This window comes from Ursus arctos, unplaced genomic scaffold (genome assembly GCF_023065955.2).
Source record: "Ursus arctos isolate Adak ecotype North America unplaced genomic scaffold, UrsArc2.0 scaffold_97, whole genome shotgun sequence".
NCBI lineage: Eukaryota > Metazoa > Chordata > Mammalia > Carnivora > Ursidae > Ursus > Ursus arctos.
The window spans coordinates 45,807-64,793 of record NW_026623119.1 but is presented as its reverse complement, the minus strand read 5'-3'; the positions used below and the strand labels follow the sequence as shown (position 1 = coordinate 64,793).

The following is an 18,987-nucleotide window of genomic DNA, read 5'->3' as shown; positions in this document are numbered from 1 at the left end:
GAGAGAAGCCAGTGGCCTGGACAGCTGCTGACCCATGTCCCCAGGAGACGGGGCCCCTGACCCCAAGGCACCTGCAGCCGTGGGGGACTGTAGGGTGCAGGGTGCCTGCAACAGGGTGAAGGGAGGCCACCGTGGAGGGTTCCATCCCCACGTGGGACCCAGCCAGCCCTCTGAGCCACCCCACATGTCCGTCCTGTGCCCCCTCTGGGTCCCTGCCGGTCTCCGTCAGACGCGAGCACGAGGGGTCCCTGCTGGTCTCTGTCAGACACAAGCACGAGGCTCATTTGCTGAGCGCTCCGTGAATAGGGGCGGAAGGGGACAGGGGAGGACCAGGGTCCCACCTGCTGGGCTCCCAGGCACGTGGAGTCAGCATGGAGTGGGCGGGGCTGCGGGTGTGGCCCTGGCCCGCGGATTCCGCAGCCTCCTATTGAGGCCACGTGCCCTGGTCAGGGCTGGGACAAGGGTCACTCAGGCCTGAGGGCCGGACACTTCAGGGAAGGACAGGGTCACTTTGCCGACCAGTGAGCTCAGAGACCACAGGTGCGGCACCAAGGGGTGTGAGGCAATCATGGGGCTCTAGGGAAAGTGTTGTTTGCTCTGAGTTCTGGAGCCACAAGAACGGACCACAGCCAGAACACGGTCAGCTCAGGAAGTCCTCCCGTCCCCGTGCCCTGCCTGCTGACCCTGTGGTCACACTCACGATGCTCTCCTGTCCCCTGTGACAGTCTGGTCCCTGCATTCTGGGGCCGTGAAGACCTGTGGACCCTGGACCAGTGCTGTCCACATAGGGGTCCTGCTCTGGACGTGGGGGTCCTGCTCTGGACTTGGGCGTCCCGCTCTGGACTTGGGGGTCCTGCTCTGGACTTGGGCGCCCCGCTCTGGACTTGGGGGTCCTGCTCTGGACTTGGGCGCCCCGCTGTGGACTTGGGCACCCCGCTCAGGACGTGGGAGTTGCAGGCTGCTGCCCCGCACGGCAGGAAATGAGTGTCTAGGAGGGCAGCTCCTCCTCCTCTCGTGGGCGGTGTTCCCAGCGTCCAATGGCGAGGCAGAGAGCATTTTAGGAAGTGCTGGAGTGTCCGCGGCAAGGCGAGGGAGCCGCTGCCGGAAACTCTGCGGGAGACACTGCAGGGGCGGTGAGTGCCTGCCGGCTGAATGCAGGGGGTCCGCTGCGGGGACAGCAGGCTGGCGGGCGTCCTAGCCTGGGGTGCGGGAGGGGCGGGGGGGTGGGGGGTAGGGTCCTGCGCTGGGGCGGCTCCTTCCTCCCGGAGCGGCTGCAGGGGCCGCAGGAACGGCCGTCAGAGTGTCCGCTCCAGGCGTGGTGCCCCTGCCGGCGGGGAGGGTGGGAACTAGCTGGGGTCGGAGCCGAGCCGGGACCCCCCAGGCTGTGGCCCCAGGGTCACGATGGTGGCGGTGCCCTGGGCTCCGACCTTGCTGCGGGGCAGGTGAAGTACTTGTTGGTCCCCGGGTCACGGGCTGTCCTTAGGTGCTGGGGCAGGGCCTCCGGACAGGCAGGGACCCAGGAGCGTTGGGGAGCCAGGTGAAGAGGAGGACGGAATGTGAGGCATGTCCGTCTGTTTATTCACCTGCAAGCTATTTCCTGAGTGTCACTGTGCGCAGGTCACCACCTGCTGATGAGATGTGCCACGTGGGGACGGAGCAGCCTCTCTGCACACTCACAGCTGGGAGGCTCTGGGATCTCACCTGGCTGCCTCCCGGGCACCTGCGAACCCACACTCACCTCAGTTTCGTGTAATCCCCACCCCTGGAACTTGCCCAAGCCCTGCCTTGCTCCAATCCCAAGGGTGGACTTGGTCCAGCTGGGGAAGGACACGCTGCTCTGCTTGGTGGGGCCGGCGTGGGGGTGCAGGTGCACGCAGGACCTCTCCCAGGTGTGGGGACAGATGCCTCGGCAGGTGGGCATTTCCCGTCTGCTGGGAAACTGCCTTCACGTAGGGGAACTTGTGCCTTGTTCTGGAGTTTCTCGGTGTCTGGCGCTCCTCACTGGCCTTCCGCTAGGAAGAACCCTATTGCCCAAAGGGCACATTTTGGGGGGTGTGTTCTGTTCCCCTTCCTTTGAAGCGCAGAGAGTTGTTTTCCTTGGAAGCAAAATGGTGAGTCCTGGGAAGTCCCAGGATTCACCAGAGCCCCCTGTCCGGGGTCACTGGGATGGGACTGGGCTCTGGTCACTGCTTCAGTTGGGTGGGAAGGGGACCGCTGGGGTGGCAGCTGGGGGAGGCATGGCCCCAGCCCCTGTTCTCCTAACAAGGATGCAGGGACTCTGTGTCCTAGTCGGGGCCGACCACACTCCCAGATGAGGTCCGCCATCACACACTATGGAGTCCTCAGAATGGGGTTACACAATTCCTGATCCACCTGCATTCCAGACACCTGCGTGGGCGTGGAGCAGGCAGTGGCCCATCTGTACCTGGATGGGACCTTGAGGAGTGGTTCCTGGGTGTGTAGCATGGCACAGCCCAGCCCCTGACCACCTGGACACTTGCTGCATGAACGTCAGCCCCCCAGCAGGTCTGGGGTCCCACGCTCACTCCTGTAGGGACAACGTTGACACTGAGTGTGAGCTGAGAGAGCCCTGGGACAGGCCATGAGTGAAGATGGATGGCAGGGGTGCTAGTAGAGTATCTCACGGACCCTCTTATGGACAGGGGAGAGGACCGGTCTTTGTTGCTGCTGGGGCAGAATGAGAACCCATGGTGCTGGCTTTTGGCGTACTAGACGCAGTGTAGACCAAGAAGAAATTTTTTCTACACTCTTAGGTTCGGTGCCTGAGACTCGCAAATTAAAATGACAGAAGATAGGGGTGCCTGGCAAGCTCCAGGAAGAAATTTTTTTCTATACTCTTAGGTTCAGTGCTTGAGACCTGCAAATTAAAATGACAGCAGACGGGGTGCCTGGCTGGGTCAGTGGGTGGAGCATGCAAGTCTTGATCTCGGGGTTGAGAGTTTGAGCCCCATGTTGGCATAGAGCTTATTTTAAAAATAAAATAAAATAAGATAAAATAAAATAAATAAAATGACAAAAGACAGGTGGATAGGAGAAAAGGTTGATTGTGCAGAGGCCTTCGCAGAACAGTAGTGGATTCAAGGAGATAGAATTATGGGCTCACCTGCCATTTCAACCAGGGGTGATACATTTGTGGAGAAGTGACAAGCCAGAGGAAAAGGGGGCTGGGGTCGTAGGGACAGTAAATTGTGAGAAGGTAAACGTTTGGGGGAAACTCATGGGAGGTAAGTGTTACTTAGTGAGGCTTGTTATGCAGACTTCTCTGCTAAGAATGTTCCTCCCCATCCTGGTACAGGGGATGGAGCAGGGGCGGCTTCACGAACGGAACTTTATGCCTGCTTTCAGACAGAGAGGAGGAGGGCAGAGTTTTTCTTGTTTCTGCTTTTTCTCAATCTCCTTCAGCTCAAAATAATCCTCACGGCGAAGCGGATTATTTCAGGGAGGCGAATTCTGAGCCCCTCCAGTGTCACACAGAGCTCCAAGTGCAGGAGAGGGTGGGCCACACCTGGACCAGAGGGAACTGGTCCCTTGCAGAGGGTGGGTCGGGAATGCCTGTACGGTGGTCACCGTGGGCCCGGTTCTCATGCCTCCCTCGTGCGCTTCTGGTGGCGGGCACACAGCTCAGCCCAGGGGGAAACCAGGACGTGTCACCTCGGGGCTTGGGGGCACAGCTCCATCCCGGATGGTGTCCCTTTGGGTGGAGGTGACAGGTCAGGAGGCCGGGCTGTGGTGGATGGGTGCATGTGGCTTTAGCATCAGAGGGAGTCAGGGGCGAGGTCTTGCCCACCGGCCCATGGACCACTGTGGACACGTCTTTGGGGCTCCCTTTCCTGTGCAGTTGATGACCTCCACCACCTGCTTATCGTGAGAGTAGATGACGCCCTGTACGCGTTGGGCACACCGCTGGCAGATGCTTGGAAGGCAGTGGCCCGGGCTGTGGATTAAGAACCCATGAGACCCCCTACCGTCCCCTCGCTCCGAGCATCTCCCTAGTGCTTGTAAGGGAGTGCACTGGCTTCAGCAGGAGACTGTCTCCAATTCCTTACACCAGAGCCCAACATCCCAACAGAGGGAGACAGAGGGTTGGGGTGCTCACCTGGGCCCTCAAGACACCAGCACCCCCAGGATGGAAACCCCACACCCGCAGACTCTGCAGCCAGCCGTGTGAGCCCCTTCCCACTGCCTGGAGGTGGGGTGGGGCATTAGTGCAAGACCAGAGCAGGGGGTTCCCCTGGAGGCAGGATGTGCGCTGCAGCCACTGCCCCCCACCCCCGGGGAAAGCAGCTCTGGGCCCCCTTGGTTGACGTCTGCAAAACTTCATTTCCTTCCTCAGGTCGCACAGGGGTGGCCTCCAATGGGCGGACAGGTGAGCACTTCCAGCAGCTTCCAGAGCCTGTCATGCACCACAAATGCAGACTGGATGTCGGCGCTGTGCCCCCTGCTCTGGGATGTGCCCCTCCACCACCTCTCCATCCCAGGTGAGGGCTCTGCATCCCCTGCTGGGATGCTGCCGGCATGGGATGGGTCTCAGGTGTGGGGAAACCGCACGAAGCACATACATGGACATACACAATATAGGCAGATGTGTGCACACGCACGTGAATGCATACAATACAGGCACGCATGCACACACATGCGTGCACACAATACAGACACACGCACACACATGTACACACATGCACACACGTATACACACGCACACAATACAAGCACACATGCACACGCACATGTGTGCACACAATGCAGACACAAGCACACACATGTACACACGCACATACTACAGGCACACACAGGTACATGCACACACAACACACATGTGCACATGCATGTACACATTACACACATGCACACAATACAGGCACCCATGCACACATGCACGCACACAATGCAGGTACAGATGCCTGCACGCACACGCACACACATGCACACAGTACAGACATGCATGCACGCACGCACACGCTCTCACACACACACACACACGCACACACAGACACACACGCACCACGTGAGTGTTTTCCCTTCTCCATCTCCTTCATTCCAAAGCAGCCCGGCAGGCATAGGCACACCCCAGGGGAGTGTGGCTTCGTGACAGCATAGGGATTTGGGGGTAAGTGCTGTTGCCAGTCTGTCCCTCCGTGTAGGGAACCCACTGACTTCTCTTGGCTACATTCATCACTGCCCATCAGCCGTGTGCTGAGTGTCTTCTGTGCTTGGAGACTGGAGGGTCCAAAGGGGTTCTGACCCACAAGGAGCACTTTGGGGACTCTGTGATCCAATGACCTGGCGGCTCTGAGTCAGGTGTGCTGGGTTCCGTCTGGGCCCTTGGGCTCCAGTGGCCCCAGGAGCAGCGGCCACAGCTCTGCCCTGATGAGCAAGTCGGCACTGCCAGTCTCCCGTGCTTGCAGAGAAGAAGCGTGTAGCGGATCCCACCACGTGCCTCCACGTCCATACACATGCGGTATCCGGAATCCCTCCCTCAAGAATAGGCAGACTTCTCACCTGGATAGATTTTCACAATTTTTGAGATTTATCCATATTTTCACGTGCACTTGTGCTTTTTTTGGGAATTTCATGACTTCTTTTTTTTAAAGATTTACTTATTTGAGAAGGAGAGTGCAAGTGGGGGTGGAGGAGAGGCAGAGGGAGAGAATCCTAAGCAGATTCCACACTAAGCACGAAGCTTGACATGGGGCTCGATCTCAGGACCCTGACATCATGATCTGAGCCCAAAACCAAGAGTCTGATGCTTTTTTTTTTTTTAAGATTTTATTGATTTATTTGAGAGACAGACAGCACAAGCAGGTGGAGCAGCAGAGGGAGAGGGAGAAGCAGACTCCCCACTGAGCAGAGAGCCCAACGTGGGGCTGGATCCCAGGACCCCGGGATCATGACCCGAGCCTAAGGCAGATGATTGACTGACTGAGCCACCCAGGCGCCCCCAAGAGTCTGACGCTTAACTGACCACCCAGGCGTCCCAAGGAATTTCATGACTTCTTAAAAAACATTTAAACCCTTGGTTCATATGCAGTTTATCTCGATGGGGCAGGATCCAATCTATATATTGCCCATTCTGTCAGCTGGACACCCACCATGGCCAGAGACCCATGGCTTGAATGACTTCACAGACGAGAGAGTCCCTGGGGGTCAGGCGGTGTCCCTGCTGGGCCTGAGGGGCAACAGCACAAACCCAGTTGTAGGTACCGGCCAGTGCCCCCAAATTCTTGTCCCCCTCCCCCCACGAGCCTTGGAATGGGGCCTTTTGTGGAAATGGGGCCTTTGCAGATGTAAGGGAAGGATCTGAGATGAGCTCATCCTGGATCAGGGAGGCCCTAAATCCAATGACAGGTGTCCTTGTAAGAGACAGAAGAGGAGACACACACAGAGGAGAAGCCACGTGAGGACAGAGGCAGAGATGGGAGGGACATGGCCAGCAGCCCAGGGACGCCTGGAGTCCCTGGAGCCTCTGGAGGGAGCACGGCCCTGCCCCACCTGGATCTCAGTGGTCCTGCCCCGCCTGGATCTCAGGGGTCCTGCCCCACCTGGATCTCAGACTTCTGGCCTCCAGAGCTAGGATACAATTAATTTCTATTCTTTGAAGGCTCCTAGTTCGGGATACTTTGTTGAAGGAGCCACAGAAAAATCATATACCCAATAGATAATAATTGCAGAAAAATGTGAACATCTACGTAAGTTAAAAGAAATTTAAATCCTCTCTTGATATGTATATTTACCTATATTTTATATTTATGTATTTTAATATATATAACATATGGGTCCATTCATATATGGGGATGATCCATTTTTATTTATAAAGATACATACTATAAACAAAGAACAAGATCGAACTCTACAGTTTTTCAGTCTGCCTTTTCACTTAGCCTAATATTGTCTGCGTTTCCTGTATCGGTGAATCGGAGCCTCAGTATTGTTTTACCGACTGTGTGCACCCCGCGGACGTTTGTGTAGGAGAATACATCACTGAGACTGTCCCGGGTGTGGCGGCCATCCGTCCCCACCATGGGCAGCTTCTCCAGAAACACGCGGGAGGCGTGCCTTGCTTGCCCACCATCGCTCTTTCGACTGAGTCCTGGACTCTCTGACCAGGCAGTAGGTGGGGAGCCCACCCACCACCCTCGGCCACCGTGCCAAGTCTCTCCCAGCGGAGTGGCCCCTGTAGCCACCTGTCCGCTTCCATCCCCCCTGAGGTCTGGAGCCCCCCTGGCCTCACCAACGTGCCCAAGGAGAGATGCGTCCCTGCATGCCCTCCCTGGGGACCCGAGTCACTAGGGCTTCCCCTCCGCCGGGGGCTGTTTTCCTGTGGGGGGCATGTTTTCTGCGGGTCTCTAAGTGCTGTGTGTGCAGTTGGGATGTGGTTTTCGGGTGGGTGTCCTGGGGATCAGCACGGAGTTGTTCTGGGAGGTGAGGAGGGACACAGATGGATGCCCGTCCTGGGGTCTCATCCCCTCTGCTCCCCTCGGATACAGGTGGCCTCTGCGGAGGGTGTAAATGAGTAGGTCCCTTAGAGGGCAGATGTGGGGAGGGATGCAGCTGTGAGGGGTCGCAGACACCCCAGCACCGCTGGGGAAAGAGCACCTGGTCCTGAGGGCACCACCGTCTGGGTGGCTGTGAGAATGTCCTGGGGCTCCTTTAACAAAGGACCGCAAACCTGGTGACCCCATACCACACACTGGGGTGACCTCACAGCTCTGGGGCCCAGACGTCTGCAGGGGTGTGACCTCTGAGTACCTGTAGGGCCAGCTCGTTCTGGAAGCTCCGTGGAGAATCTGTTCCTCTGCCACGTCCAGCTTCGCGGGGCCCCTTCCTCCACCTTGAAGCCCACAACACAGCTTCTGCCCACCTCCCTGTGACTCTGACCCCGTCTCCCCCTTAAACGAGGTCTCTCGGGGTGAGATCGGGCCACCGCGTCGTAACTTTTAACTTTCTACGTAAAGGAAAAGTCAATTTGCCTTTTTTTTTCCCTTTTTTTTAAAGATTAATTTATTTTGGAGAGAGAAAGGGTGAGAGAGAGGGGAGGGGCAGAGGGGGGAGAGAGAGAGAGCGAGAGCGAGAATCTGAAGCAGACTCCCCGCTGAGCGCGGAGCAGCACGCAGGGCTCGATTCCACAACCCCGAGATCATGATCTGAGTTGAAATCAAGAGTCGGACACGCAAGTGGCTGAGCCATGTGGGCGCCCCAAGAAAAAGTGAATTTTTCTTTATGAAGTCAGCTCTGTCCGCATTTTCCTTCGTAGCTTTTGCGTGGGGGATCACCCAAGGAGAGGTGTACCCGTATGTTCCAACGGAATGGTAGGGTTTCATCGTGCATGAAAACCTGCAAACAGTCTGGGATACACTGACACAGGACGCAGGAATCTCACCTGATTTCCACTGTTAGCCAAGTGTCGGGTGGACCCTTTGGTCCCCTGACCTCACCGGGACGCCTGTCCTAATACCTGAAATTCATAAAATCTTGTCCATCCCTGAACGCAGTACTGTGATCCGTTGGTGGGTGGATTCCGCAACAGTGCTCCTGACTGATTATGGGACGTTTATTTATTTATGTAGCACGACCCTATACCACACGTGCACATTAGCACCTCGTAGAAAAAGTCCCCCTTTCTTACTCTTCTTTTCAGAGGTTTCGGGGAAACCTTAACGGGTTTTTGTGCGGATGCCTCTAGAGATGTCTAGTGCGGTCCGGAAGCGTGTCCCGGGCTGTGTAGGGTGAGGGCGCACTTTGCACAGGTCCGTCTCTGCAGTGAGCGCTGGTTTTCCCCACCAGGGATATGCCCGGGGTCACGTGGCTTCTCCTCTGTGTCTGTGTGTCTCCTCTTCTGTCCCCTATCAGGACGCCTGTCATGGGATTTAAGGCCCCCCTGGTCCCGGATGACCCCGCTATGCACTCAGCGGCCAGCGGCAGGTTCCGCGTGGGCGTGTGTTTTGGGGCAATGACGCACGCCTGGCGTCGTGCGTGTTCTCCACGTGCGCTCGGAGCGCAGCGCGCACGAACAGGCCCCGGGTGAGACGCGCCCTCCTGTTTGCTTGCAGGGAGCCACGACACCATGACCTACTGCTTGAACAAGAAATCGCCCATCTCCCAGACCCAGTCCCGGCTGCTGCGGCTTCTGGGCAAGGTGCTGCCGTGCGTCACCCGCCCCGTGGTGCTCAGGTGGTCCACCACCCAGGTACGGGAGGTACGGGTCAGCAGCGGGGAAGACCCGCGCCCCGATCCGTGTGTGGGGGCGAGTGGAATGGAAAACAGACCTCAGACCCGCCTGGCAGACATCCCCGCTGCCCCGTCCTCTGCAGTTTGGAGGCAGCCCGGGGTGGGGTGGGCGGCAGGCCCGCACTGGAGAGGCCGGAGTCGTCTGCCTCCAGGATACATTTCAGAGCCCCTCTGGTCCTGGGAAAACACCCCGAGCTGTGCGGGTGTCCAGACGTCTGTTTGGAGATTTGCACACGTGTGAAAACTATGATAACGAACCACGTTTCTGCACCCAGTGTCCAGGGAAAGCAAGGAAGGGGGAGTGTGCAGGGAAAGGCTGGGAGGGTGTGTGTGCAGGGAAAGGCAAGGACTGGAGGGTCCAGGGAAAGGCAGGGAAGGGAGTGTGCAGGGAAAGGCAGGGAGGGTGTGTTCAGGGAAAGGCAGGGAGGGTGTGTGTGCAGGGAAAGGCAGGGACTGGAGGGTCCAGGGAAAGGCAGGGAGGGTGTGTTCAGGGAAAGGCAGGGAGGGGGTGTGAGCAGGAAAGGCAGGGAGGGGGTGTTCTGTCCCTCAGGTTCCAGGAGAGAATCATCCTGTCCTCTTTGATTCTCATAGGCTCCATCCTCCCTGACCAGCCCTTGTCTCCTGAGGGCCATCCTCACAGGACGGGGATGGGGGGGAATGTAGAGAGGAGCTGGGGTGACCTGGGCTGTCCTCACAGTGGGGGGGGTGGTCCCTGGTATGCAGAGGAAGGTCAGGGTGACCGGGGGCATCCTCATGGGGGCATACAGCTGGCTGTGGGGCTGACCCCTGCACAGCCTTAGCCAGCAAGCAGGGGAGGGGTGCTGGCCTGGGGGGCTCAGGTTCAGGCAGCAATGGGGGACCCACCTGGAGAGCAGCCCGTCCCTCACTTCCGCCTGGGGGGTGCTCAGCGGTCTGGGTTTTGGAGTTTTCGGGTCGCAGGCTCTGGGCTCGCAGTCTTTCCCCGGTGGAGGCCCCACTCCCACCCCAGGGCTCCGACCTCTGTAATTGCTGGGCTCCAGGAATTTCGGTCTGTGTGGAGGGCAATGTTAATCCCTCTGGGGCCTGCGGGTCTGGAATGCGGAGAAACCACATTCCTGCTTGTGTGAGGTGCCTGCAGCGAGGGAGACAGTTTCCCTGCTGGAGGGTTGAGGGGGTTCACTGCAGCCTGGGAGACACCTAGGTGCTGGGGTGCCACGGTGCTGGGGTCCCTTGGTGCGGGGGTCCTGTGCTGCTGGGGACCCTTGGTGCTGGGGTGCCATGGTGCTGGGGTCCTGCGGGGCGGGGGTCCCTCGGTGCTAAGGTCCTGCGGTGCTGGGGTCCCTCGGTGCGGGGGTCCTATGCTGCTGGGACCCCTTGGTGCTGGGGTGCCACGGCGTTGGGGTCCTGCGGGGTGGGGGTCCCTCGGTACTAAGGTCCTGCGGTGCTGGGGTCCCGTGGTGCTGGGGTCCCTTGGTGCTGGGGTCATGTGGAGTGGGGGTCCGTCGGTACTAAGGTCCTGCGGTGCTGGGGCCCCTTGGTGCTGGGGTGTCACGGTGCTGGGGTCCCGCAGGGTGGGGGTCCCTTGGTACTAAGGTCCTGCCGTGCTGGGGTCCCGTGGTGCTGGGGTCCCTTGGTGCTGGGGTGCCTCGGTGCCTCGGTCCTGCGGTGCTGGGGCTTCTTGGCGCTGGGGCACGTCTATGGGTTGTGTGTGTGGGGTGTGTGTGTGGGGGATGCTGTCTAAAGGTCTGGATCCTTCAGGGGATCCCAAGCAGGCAACCCCCAGCCAGGCCTGCACACCAGCACCACACACAGGGGGTCAGCGGACCCCGTTACGCTGCGTCCCCACACTGGGAAGTGTGCACACACTGGGTGGTTTCCTGCAGAATGTCTGATGTCAGAAGCCGGTAAGTGTTCCGGCAGACAGGACACGGGGAGGGGGCACGATGTCAATTTTGCAGCAAGGGTCAAACCGGAGGAACGCAGCAGCTGCTGGTCAGGGACGGTGAGCTAGCGTCCCCAGATCTCAGCAGAGGTCAGCCCTGGGCGGGGAGAGGTCAGCCCTGGGCGGCGAGAGCACCCGTACATTGTCGTCCTCTCCAGACTGTGCTGTTTTCCAAATAATAAAACAACGAGCTCCTAGTTTACAGTCTGAAAAATACTGCCCAGGTGCCTGAACGGGTGTTTTAGGGGAGACAGTGTCTCTTTGCTCAGTTGCCTCCATCCAGAACGTACACCGATGGCAACGGGATTACAAGCCTGTGCACAGCGGCCGGGAGACCCCGGGTCCCACGGGAGGGTCGGCCCGTCCCCAGTTCCCCTCCCCAGACTCTGTGCCTCGTGAGAACTCGGGGTCCCTGAGCAAGGCCCGACCCTGAGATCCAAGGCCCCTCCCAGGTGGCTCTGCACGGAGGTGGCCTGGGGCTGGGGTGTGGGGCCCACCTGGCTGGACACACTGTGCACACAGGGGGCCTCGGTCCTGCTGTGCACACAGTGGGCCTCTGTGGAGCCTCCAGAACAGTTTCCTAATGGGTCAGCAGGGGGGACTAGCAGGAGGAACTCGAGCTCCCTGCAAGGCGACCCAGGGTGTAAAAATTATTTCCATGGAATTTCGTGCTTTTTCCATTATGGCGTGGTGTGGAACGGGACAGCCTTTTCTTCCCTTGGCCCTCTGTGGAATCCTTCTTGCCTTTCCTGGTACTGTTGGTGGGGTGGGGATGGTGCCCACTGTAGCTGACCCCTCCACAGTGCATCCTGCCCCCCGAGGGTCTGGGGGGGGGCTCCCCAGAGCCTGGCCCAGCACTGCTGAGAGGGTTCCTTCCTGGTGACTGTCCAGGAAGAGGGGGAGGCAGGACCCTGCAGGGATGTCTGGAGGCCAGTGTCAGGGCTGAGGGGGCATGTACTGTAGGATGGGGCCTCCCAAGCCTCCCTCTGTGGCTCCCCGTGGCCACTGCCAGGGCTGTGGTGGCATTTCCCGCAGGACGGGGCCTCCCCAGCCTCCTCCTGTGGCTCCCCATGGCCACTGCCAGGGCCGTGGTAGCATTTCCCGCAGGACAGGGCCTCCCCAGCCTCCTCCTATGGCTCCCCGTGGCCAGTGTCTTTAGAAACGCATGTTCCCGAACGCACGGCCCACGTGGCTTCCCGAGCCCCTAGCAGGCACCAATACCTACGGAGCGGACATCAAACAACGTGGCCCACAGCTGGGCAGCTCCAGCCCAAGTCGGAGCCTGGGATGCTGGCAGCGCGCGGAGGTGGGGGCTGTGTGGACCCCACAGGGATGACTGAGCTTTGTCCGCAGGTGCTGGGTGTCACGGAGCAGCTGGACGCAGGGGTGCGCTACTTGGACCTGCGGGTCGCACACGTGCTCGACGGCTCTGAGAAGAATCTGCACTTTGTGCACATGGTGTATACATCCGCGCTGGTGGAGGTAGGGGGGCGCGTGAGGGAGGGGGGCTGGCGGGCGGCCTCCACACGGCGGTGCACGCCCACGTCCATGGCACACGGGAGAGAGCCGGCCTCTGGAACTCACAACCAGGGCGCCTCTCTGAGCTTGCTCCCGTACCCCTCGCTCCTCTAATGCCTCCTGCATTTTGCAAAAGTGGGGCCCCTCGTCTTCCCGCCTTTGGTTGGGGTATCTTCGGTCTCCTCCAGCGCTACACGAGGGGTTCCAAAGTCTGACTGTGACGCGTCACCATCATGCTTCGCTCCTGCTCTGGGCAGCCTGTCCCCCTGCTGCAAACCGTCCAGGGTGTATGTGGCCAGGAGACAGCATCCTGGGGACCTCGCTCCACATGTCACTGGCTGGCCTGTGCGTGCTCCCTGGTGCTGCCACACTTCACACCTCGGCACACGCGGTGCCCTCTGGAGAGACCGTGCACGCACACGGTCACACACATGCACACCCAGGCATATGCCTCTGGCCCCAGAGCCATGGCTGATGGCCCGGCTGCTGGTTTGAGGAGGCTGCGTTCAAGAGGGCAGCGGCCTGCTGTACGTCTCTGTTTGTGCGACACGCGGCCCGTTTGTCCAGGGACTTTGTTTGGAGAAGCCCCTTGGACCCGGGGGAGCATCCCTCACCTTCCTGGGCTCGCTGGGGACTGTCTGAACAAGCTCCCCTCCCTGCCGCGCAGGACACGCTCACGGAGATCTCAGAGTGGCTGGAGAATCACCCCCGGGAGGTGGTCATCCTGGCGTGCAGGAACTTCGAGGGCATGACGCAGGACCTGCATGAGTACCTGGTTGCCTGTATCAGGAACATCTTTGGGGACATGCTGTGTCCGCGAGGGGTGAGAAGGGCCCCTTGGGCAGGGCTGGTGGGGCAGGATCAGGGCGGTACTTACCTGCTGCTCGGTTCTGCTGTGCATGATTCTGAGAGAATTCTGGTGCTGGGGAGGCTGCTCGTGTGGTCCTCTTGATGCCCCGAAAGGAGAAGACTGCTGTCCTCCCATGCGGAGTATAGCCTGGTGACGGCACAGGCGGTGCCCGGACAGAGGAGGCCGCCTCTCTAGCACCTCGGCTAACACACTTACTGCCTGTTTAGACATTGCCATGGTGTTTCGATGCCTTGAGCATTCTCTGTGTGTGGACCCCAGGGCCACTGTCACACAGCTCACCATGGGGGAGCCTCAGAACTGCAGACATTTATTCTTTCCCAGTCCTGGAGGCTGGGAGTCCAGATCCAGGCGGGGCTGAGACTGGGAGTCTGAGATCCAGGTGGGATGAAAGCTGGGAGTCTGAGATCCAGGCGGGGCTGAGGCCAGGGATCTGAGATCCAGGTGGGATCAAAGCTGGGAGTCTGAGATCCAGGCAGGGCTGAGGCTAGAGTCTGAGATCCAGGCGGGGCTGAGGCTGGAGTCTGAGATCCAGGTGGGGCTGAGGCTGGTTCCTCCTGAGGCCTCCCTCCCTGGCGTGTAGACCCCGTGTTCTCTCTGTGTCCTCACGTGGTCGTACCTCTGTGTGTGTCTGTGTCCTCTTCCCCTCTTCTTATAAGAACCTCAGTGCTATGGAATCAGAGCCCACCCTAATGACCTCATTTTACTTTCATTATCTCTTTAAAGAACCCACCTCTAAAAAATCGTGTTCTGGGGTATTGGGGTGAGAGCTTCAATGTGTGATTTTAGAGGGGACACAGTTGAGCTCACAACACAACCTGTGCTTTATTATCTTTTTTTTTTTTTAGTTTTTATTTGTTTATTTGAGAGACAGAAAGCGCAAGCAGGGGGAGTGGCAGGCAGAGGAAGGGGAAAAGCAGACTCCCCGATAAGCAGGGAGCCTGACGTGGGGCTCGATCCCAGGACCCTGAGATCATGACCTGAGCCAAAGGCCACTTCACCGACTGAGCCACCCGGGCATCCCTGTGCTTTATTATCTAGATAAATTTTTCCATTTGCCGGCAGGGAAAGGGCCCTCTTTTAGTCTCCAGGAACCCGAAACATTAACTCCATGTGCATTTTGGGTCCATTTTACATCACTTGGTTTGCCATATGTCCAATTACGTCCTGTAAGCAAGGAGAAAGCCCTGTGGCCCCTCATGGTTTGGAGCCAAAACACAGACCACGGGGCTGCTGTGAACCAGGGTGCCCAGGTGCTCGGGGATCCTGGGGTGACCGTGGCAGGAGAGGCTGCCCTGGGGATATACCGCCATTCTGAGTCTCCAGTGGGGACGTCAGGAGAGAGACAGAAGAGGGTGGGGAGTCGGATGTTCAGCCTCAGAGGACAAGAGCCCTGGTCTGTTGACAGGGTGTAATGTAGTCAAAGATGACCTTCTGGGGCGCCTGGGAGGCTCCGACGGTGAAGCCTCTGCCTTTGGCATTGGGGGGTCCCTGCTCAGTGGGGAGTCTGCTTCTCCTCTCTCTCTGCCCCCCTTTCTCAGCATGTCTTCACTCTTGATGGCTCTCTTTCTCTCAAATAAACAGAAAAATCTTAAAAAAAAAAAAAAGGTGACCTGCCTTGTGCCCATCGTGATTCGAGTTGTGTCAGGGAGTCAAGAGGGCTCATGGTGCCGATAATAACAGCAGTGCCCTGTTCCCCCAAGAATCCAAGGCCACAGTGCAGTCGTGGGGGCGGCCCTGCCCTCTGTCATGTCGCCTCTACAGACATTCTGATCCTCCAGCATCAGTGTCTCTCTCAGACTCCCCGATCCTCTGCCATCACTGTCTCTCTCAGACTCCCCGATCCTCCGCCATCACTGTCTCTCTCAGACACCGCCATCTCTCTCCCCCTCCAGGAGGTGCCAACACTGAACCAGCTGTGGTCGCATGGTCAGCAGGTCATTCTGTCCTATGAGGAGGAAAGCGTTGTGAGCCGGCACAGGGAGCTGTGGCCTGGGATCCCCTACTGGTGGGGGGACCAGGTGAAACCCCAGGAACTCATCCGCTACCTGGAGCGCATGAAGAGCTGCGGACGCCCAGGTGAGCAAGGCTGTCCATCCTGGAGATGCTACCCTGCAGCCAGGTCACATGCATGATGTCATTCACGCGGGGTTGGGTTGTCGATGTCTCTGGGGATTTGGTTCTGTCCACCACGCGGAAGTCCGGACGGGGACGCCTCTGGAGACGTGGTTCCCTGCACCACGTGGGGGTTGGGACGTGGATGTTTCCAGGGACGTGGTTCCGTCCGCTGTCTTGGGTGACAGGAGCACTGCACTGACATTGCCACGTAGGTTCCCTCTGCTGTTGGAACCCTCATCTTCACGCAGACCTGAAATCTGGTGGAGAAGCGGGAGGAGAAGGGAGCGGGCTGGCGGAGCGTGAGGTGGGACGTCCGCAGCACCGTGGACCTTGCTCCTTCCTGTTTCAGGCGGGCTGTTTGTGGCGGGCATCAACCTGACGGAGAACCTGGCGTATGTCCTCGGGCACCCGTCCGAGTCCCTCAGGAAGATGACGCTCCCCAACCTGCCGTACCTGAGCGCGTGGGTCCGGGAGCAGTGCCCCGGGCCGGGTGCGCGTTGCACCAACATCATCGCGGGTGACTTCATCGGTGCAGACACGTTTGTGGACGACGTCATAAGACTCAACGAGAAGCTGCTGTGATGCTGACGTGTCCCTTCTGCCGCTCATGTGGAGTGCATGCGGGAAGAGCGGGTGCGGGCTGGGGTCCCTGCCTACCCTGACGTCAGGGCGTCCCCGTTGGTGGCACCCGGCCTCGCAGTTCTTCAGCGTTCTTGGGGTGGATTCACAGAAAACGTCGACGATCAACGGTGGTTTGTGCTTGCATCCTGAAAGGAAGAACGACTTGGAACCGGGGTCTGCCCCTCCAGGTTCAGCCCTGGCTGTGCCGTGGTTGCCGTGGGGTGGCCCCTCCTCTGTGGTCTTGGGAGGGCAGCAGGATGACGTCCTGATGGCTTCCTGGAGCCACGTGAAGCCCCATCCTATCATGTCTGTTGGGTAGGACGGGGCACACCGGAATCCCACTGAGAAAACCACAAAAACGTGGAAAACCTACTTCTAATTCTGATGACATCATGGCCTGTGTGTTTCCCCCGAGGACCGTGAGCCCCTTGGGGTTGGTTTCACTTTGGCTCTTCTGATGGTAACATAAGGACCGTTAGGGGCTGTTTGATGGTGAGTGGTGCTGTGTACGTGCTCTCTCCACCTCCCAGGGGCCTCCCGAAGCGCTCTCTTCGTGGTGGAGGTGTGGGGACACGGGTGTGACGGGCACCTCCATGCCCACGCTGGGGGCTGTCGTGGCGTCCTCGTCCTCATGACCATCCCCTGGAGCGGCAAGTCTGTGCTCCTCCGACCCCCTCGCTTGCGGCCCCCAGACCCCTTTCCTCTGCCCGACACGTCAGCCCCACTGGGAGGCTGCCCTCAGGCGTCCCCTGAAATGAAGCTGACTGGTCCTGTCTCTGGATTCGGCCACCTGTCACTGTTCCGTTCTCCCAAGGCCACACTGGGCGTTTGTTAGTTTTCCCATATCCCTGTTCCCTGGTTTCTTAGGGTCTGTCTTTGTCTGTCTGCCACCCATTTCTCACAACGCCAAAGACGTGAACTGTATTTTCTTATTTTCTGTGTCCTGACGCTCTGGCGTTTGGGGCCTTGCAGACGGCGGTGAGACCGCCCCTCTCAGGGCTAGGTGATTCCCACAGACAGAAACGACGTCCTTGGGAGCACACGTCTTGTGTGGAAGCGAACCATCCCGTCTTCCAATGCTCATGCGGCACACCGATGCGGGTGCGCTCCGGGGCTTACAGCTGAACGGATTCGAGCTCCTTGGACACAGGGCGGGTTTGGTTTCAGCAAAATCGCAATAAAGCGAGTCAAATGAATTTTTTGATTTCCCAGTGCACAGGAACGTTACGTTTACGCTATTGTCTGTTAACTGTGCAGTTGTATGATACCTAAAAAAACCGTGTACGTGCCTTGATTAAAACATACTTTATTGCTTAAAAATGCTAACTTGTCTGAGCTGTCAGGGAGTCGTAACCACTGGCCACAGATCAGCACAACAGATATACTCACCATGAAAGTACTGGAAACATTGCCAGAATTACTAAAATGGGACACAGAGACATGAAATGAGTGGATACCGTTGGAAAGATGGCGCTGGCAGCCCTGGCCAAGCTTCCACTTGTAAGACACACAGTATCTGGGAAGCGCAGTGAGGCGAGGTGTGCCTGATTTCCCGCAGGCCGTGTCCCACGGCGGGGGCCTGTCGCCCAGAGCCTGCCACCATGATTCACGCTGGACAACCCTGTCCCGTGTGCTCTGTCCCGCCTTGCCTTTCCTGTGGAAACTCTGTGGCCTCATGTGAATTTCTGCCTGACGCCCCAAAATGGGTTTTCCCTGTGGCCCCAGGGGGCCCTCGCCCCTCTTGGGAAACGGGAGTAATTAAGTTTTTCTTTCGGTGGCTGGCTTCAGTCACCTCCATGAGTTAAAACCCTGGGTGTCCGATCGAAAACCCCAGAGGAGGCCACGCATGGTGCTAGAGGCCTTGGCTCTGTTCCTGGGACCCAGTGCTCCAGCTTCCTGACCCCAAAGGTCACGAAGTCCCTCCTTTTGCCCATGAGGTTTATGGAGGTGGCGGGTTCAAATTCTCAGCGAAATGGTGAATCCCAGTCGTACTTTCTTATTTCTCTTCCCCATTAACAGGGTATACAGGAGTGCCTGTGTATCTTGTGTTCTGGAATATTCCTCCTATGATGGAAGAGCCGTAGATGTTAGGTCTTCTTAGGAAATAGTCTTCAAAATGACACTATAATCCGTGTTGGAATGTGTTGTCTTTGGGGTCAAATCAGGCCTTTTCCAGATCTGCTTCTACTTTTGGTACGGGGATGCCATGATTTCAGGGGTGTGCCCGCCACACAGGAAGAGACTGTGGGAGCACCCCGCAGGCCGCCAGAGACTCCACGCGGTGCTGTCACAGCTCGGCAGAGCACAGCACGCCAGAGATCACACGGACGTGCCACGGCACGGTCAGCGGTACGTCTGACAAGGACCACCGCGTCTAAGTCTGTTCCACGAGTACCTTGCCTTTGTGTCAGGAATGGCCCACGTAATCGTTTAGCGGTCGACAAAGTCCAACGTGTTCGTGCGTTTTTGTTTCCGTCATTCAAGCGACCAGGAAATCTGGGCAACATATGGCAGAGTGTTTACAGCTGGGAGGTTCACCAAACACGTTCCTCAGGTCACGGAGAGCTTTGTTCAAAAAGCGTGCCGGGCCACGATTTTTGGTTTGCTGTTGCTTTGGAAAGTAAAAGACTGGATGAAACTGTTTTTAGATTTTGTTTATTTGAGAGCGCGCGAGCACAAATGGGGGGCAGAGGCA

The 18,987-nt window shown here is 58.3% G+C and overlaps 1 protein-coding gene across 1 annotated transcript; it reads left to right on the top strand.

Annotated features, from left to right (window-relative positions):
* The first annotated feature begins 555 nt into the window (after positions 1–555).
* LOC113240798 (PI-PLC X domain-containing protein 1) lies at positions 556–17,612 on the top strand. Its single transcript, XM_026478218.4, has 7 exons — positions 556–1,133; positions 4,355–4,499; positions 9,069–9,205; positions 12,521–12,649; positions 13,353–13,508; positions 15,449–15,632; positions 16,021–17,612. Exons 2-7 carry the CDS (start codon positions 4,376–4,378, stop codon positions 16,251–16,253), a joined length of 963 nt encoding a protein of 320 aa, XP_026334003.1. The 5' UTR covers positions 556–1,133; positions 4,355–4,375; the 3' UTR covers positions 16,254–17,612.
* Positions 17,613–18,987: the final 1,375 nt, after the last annotated feature.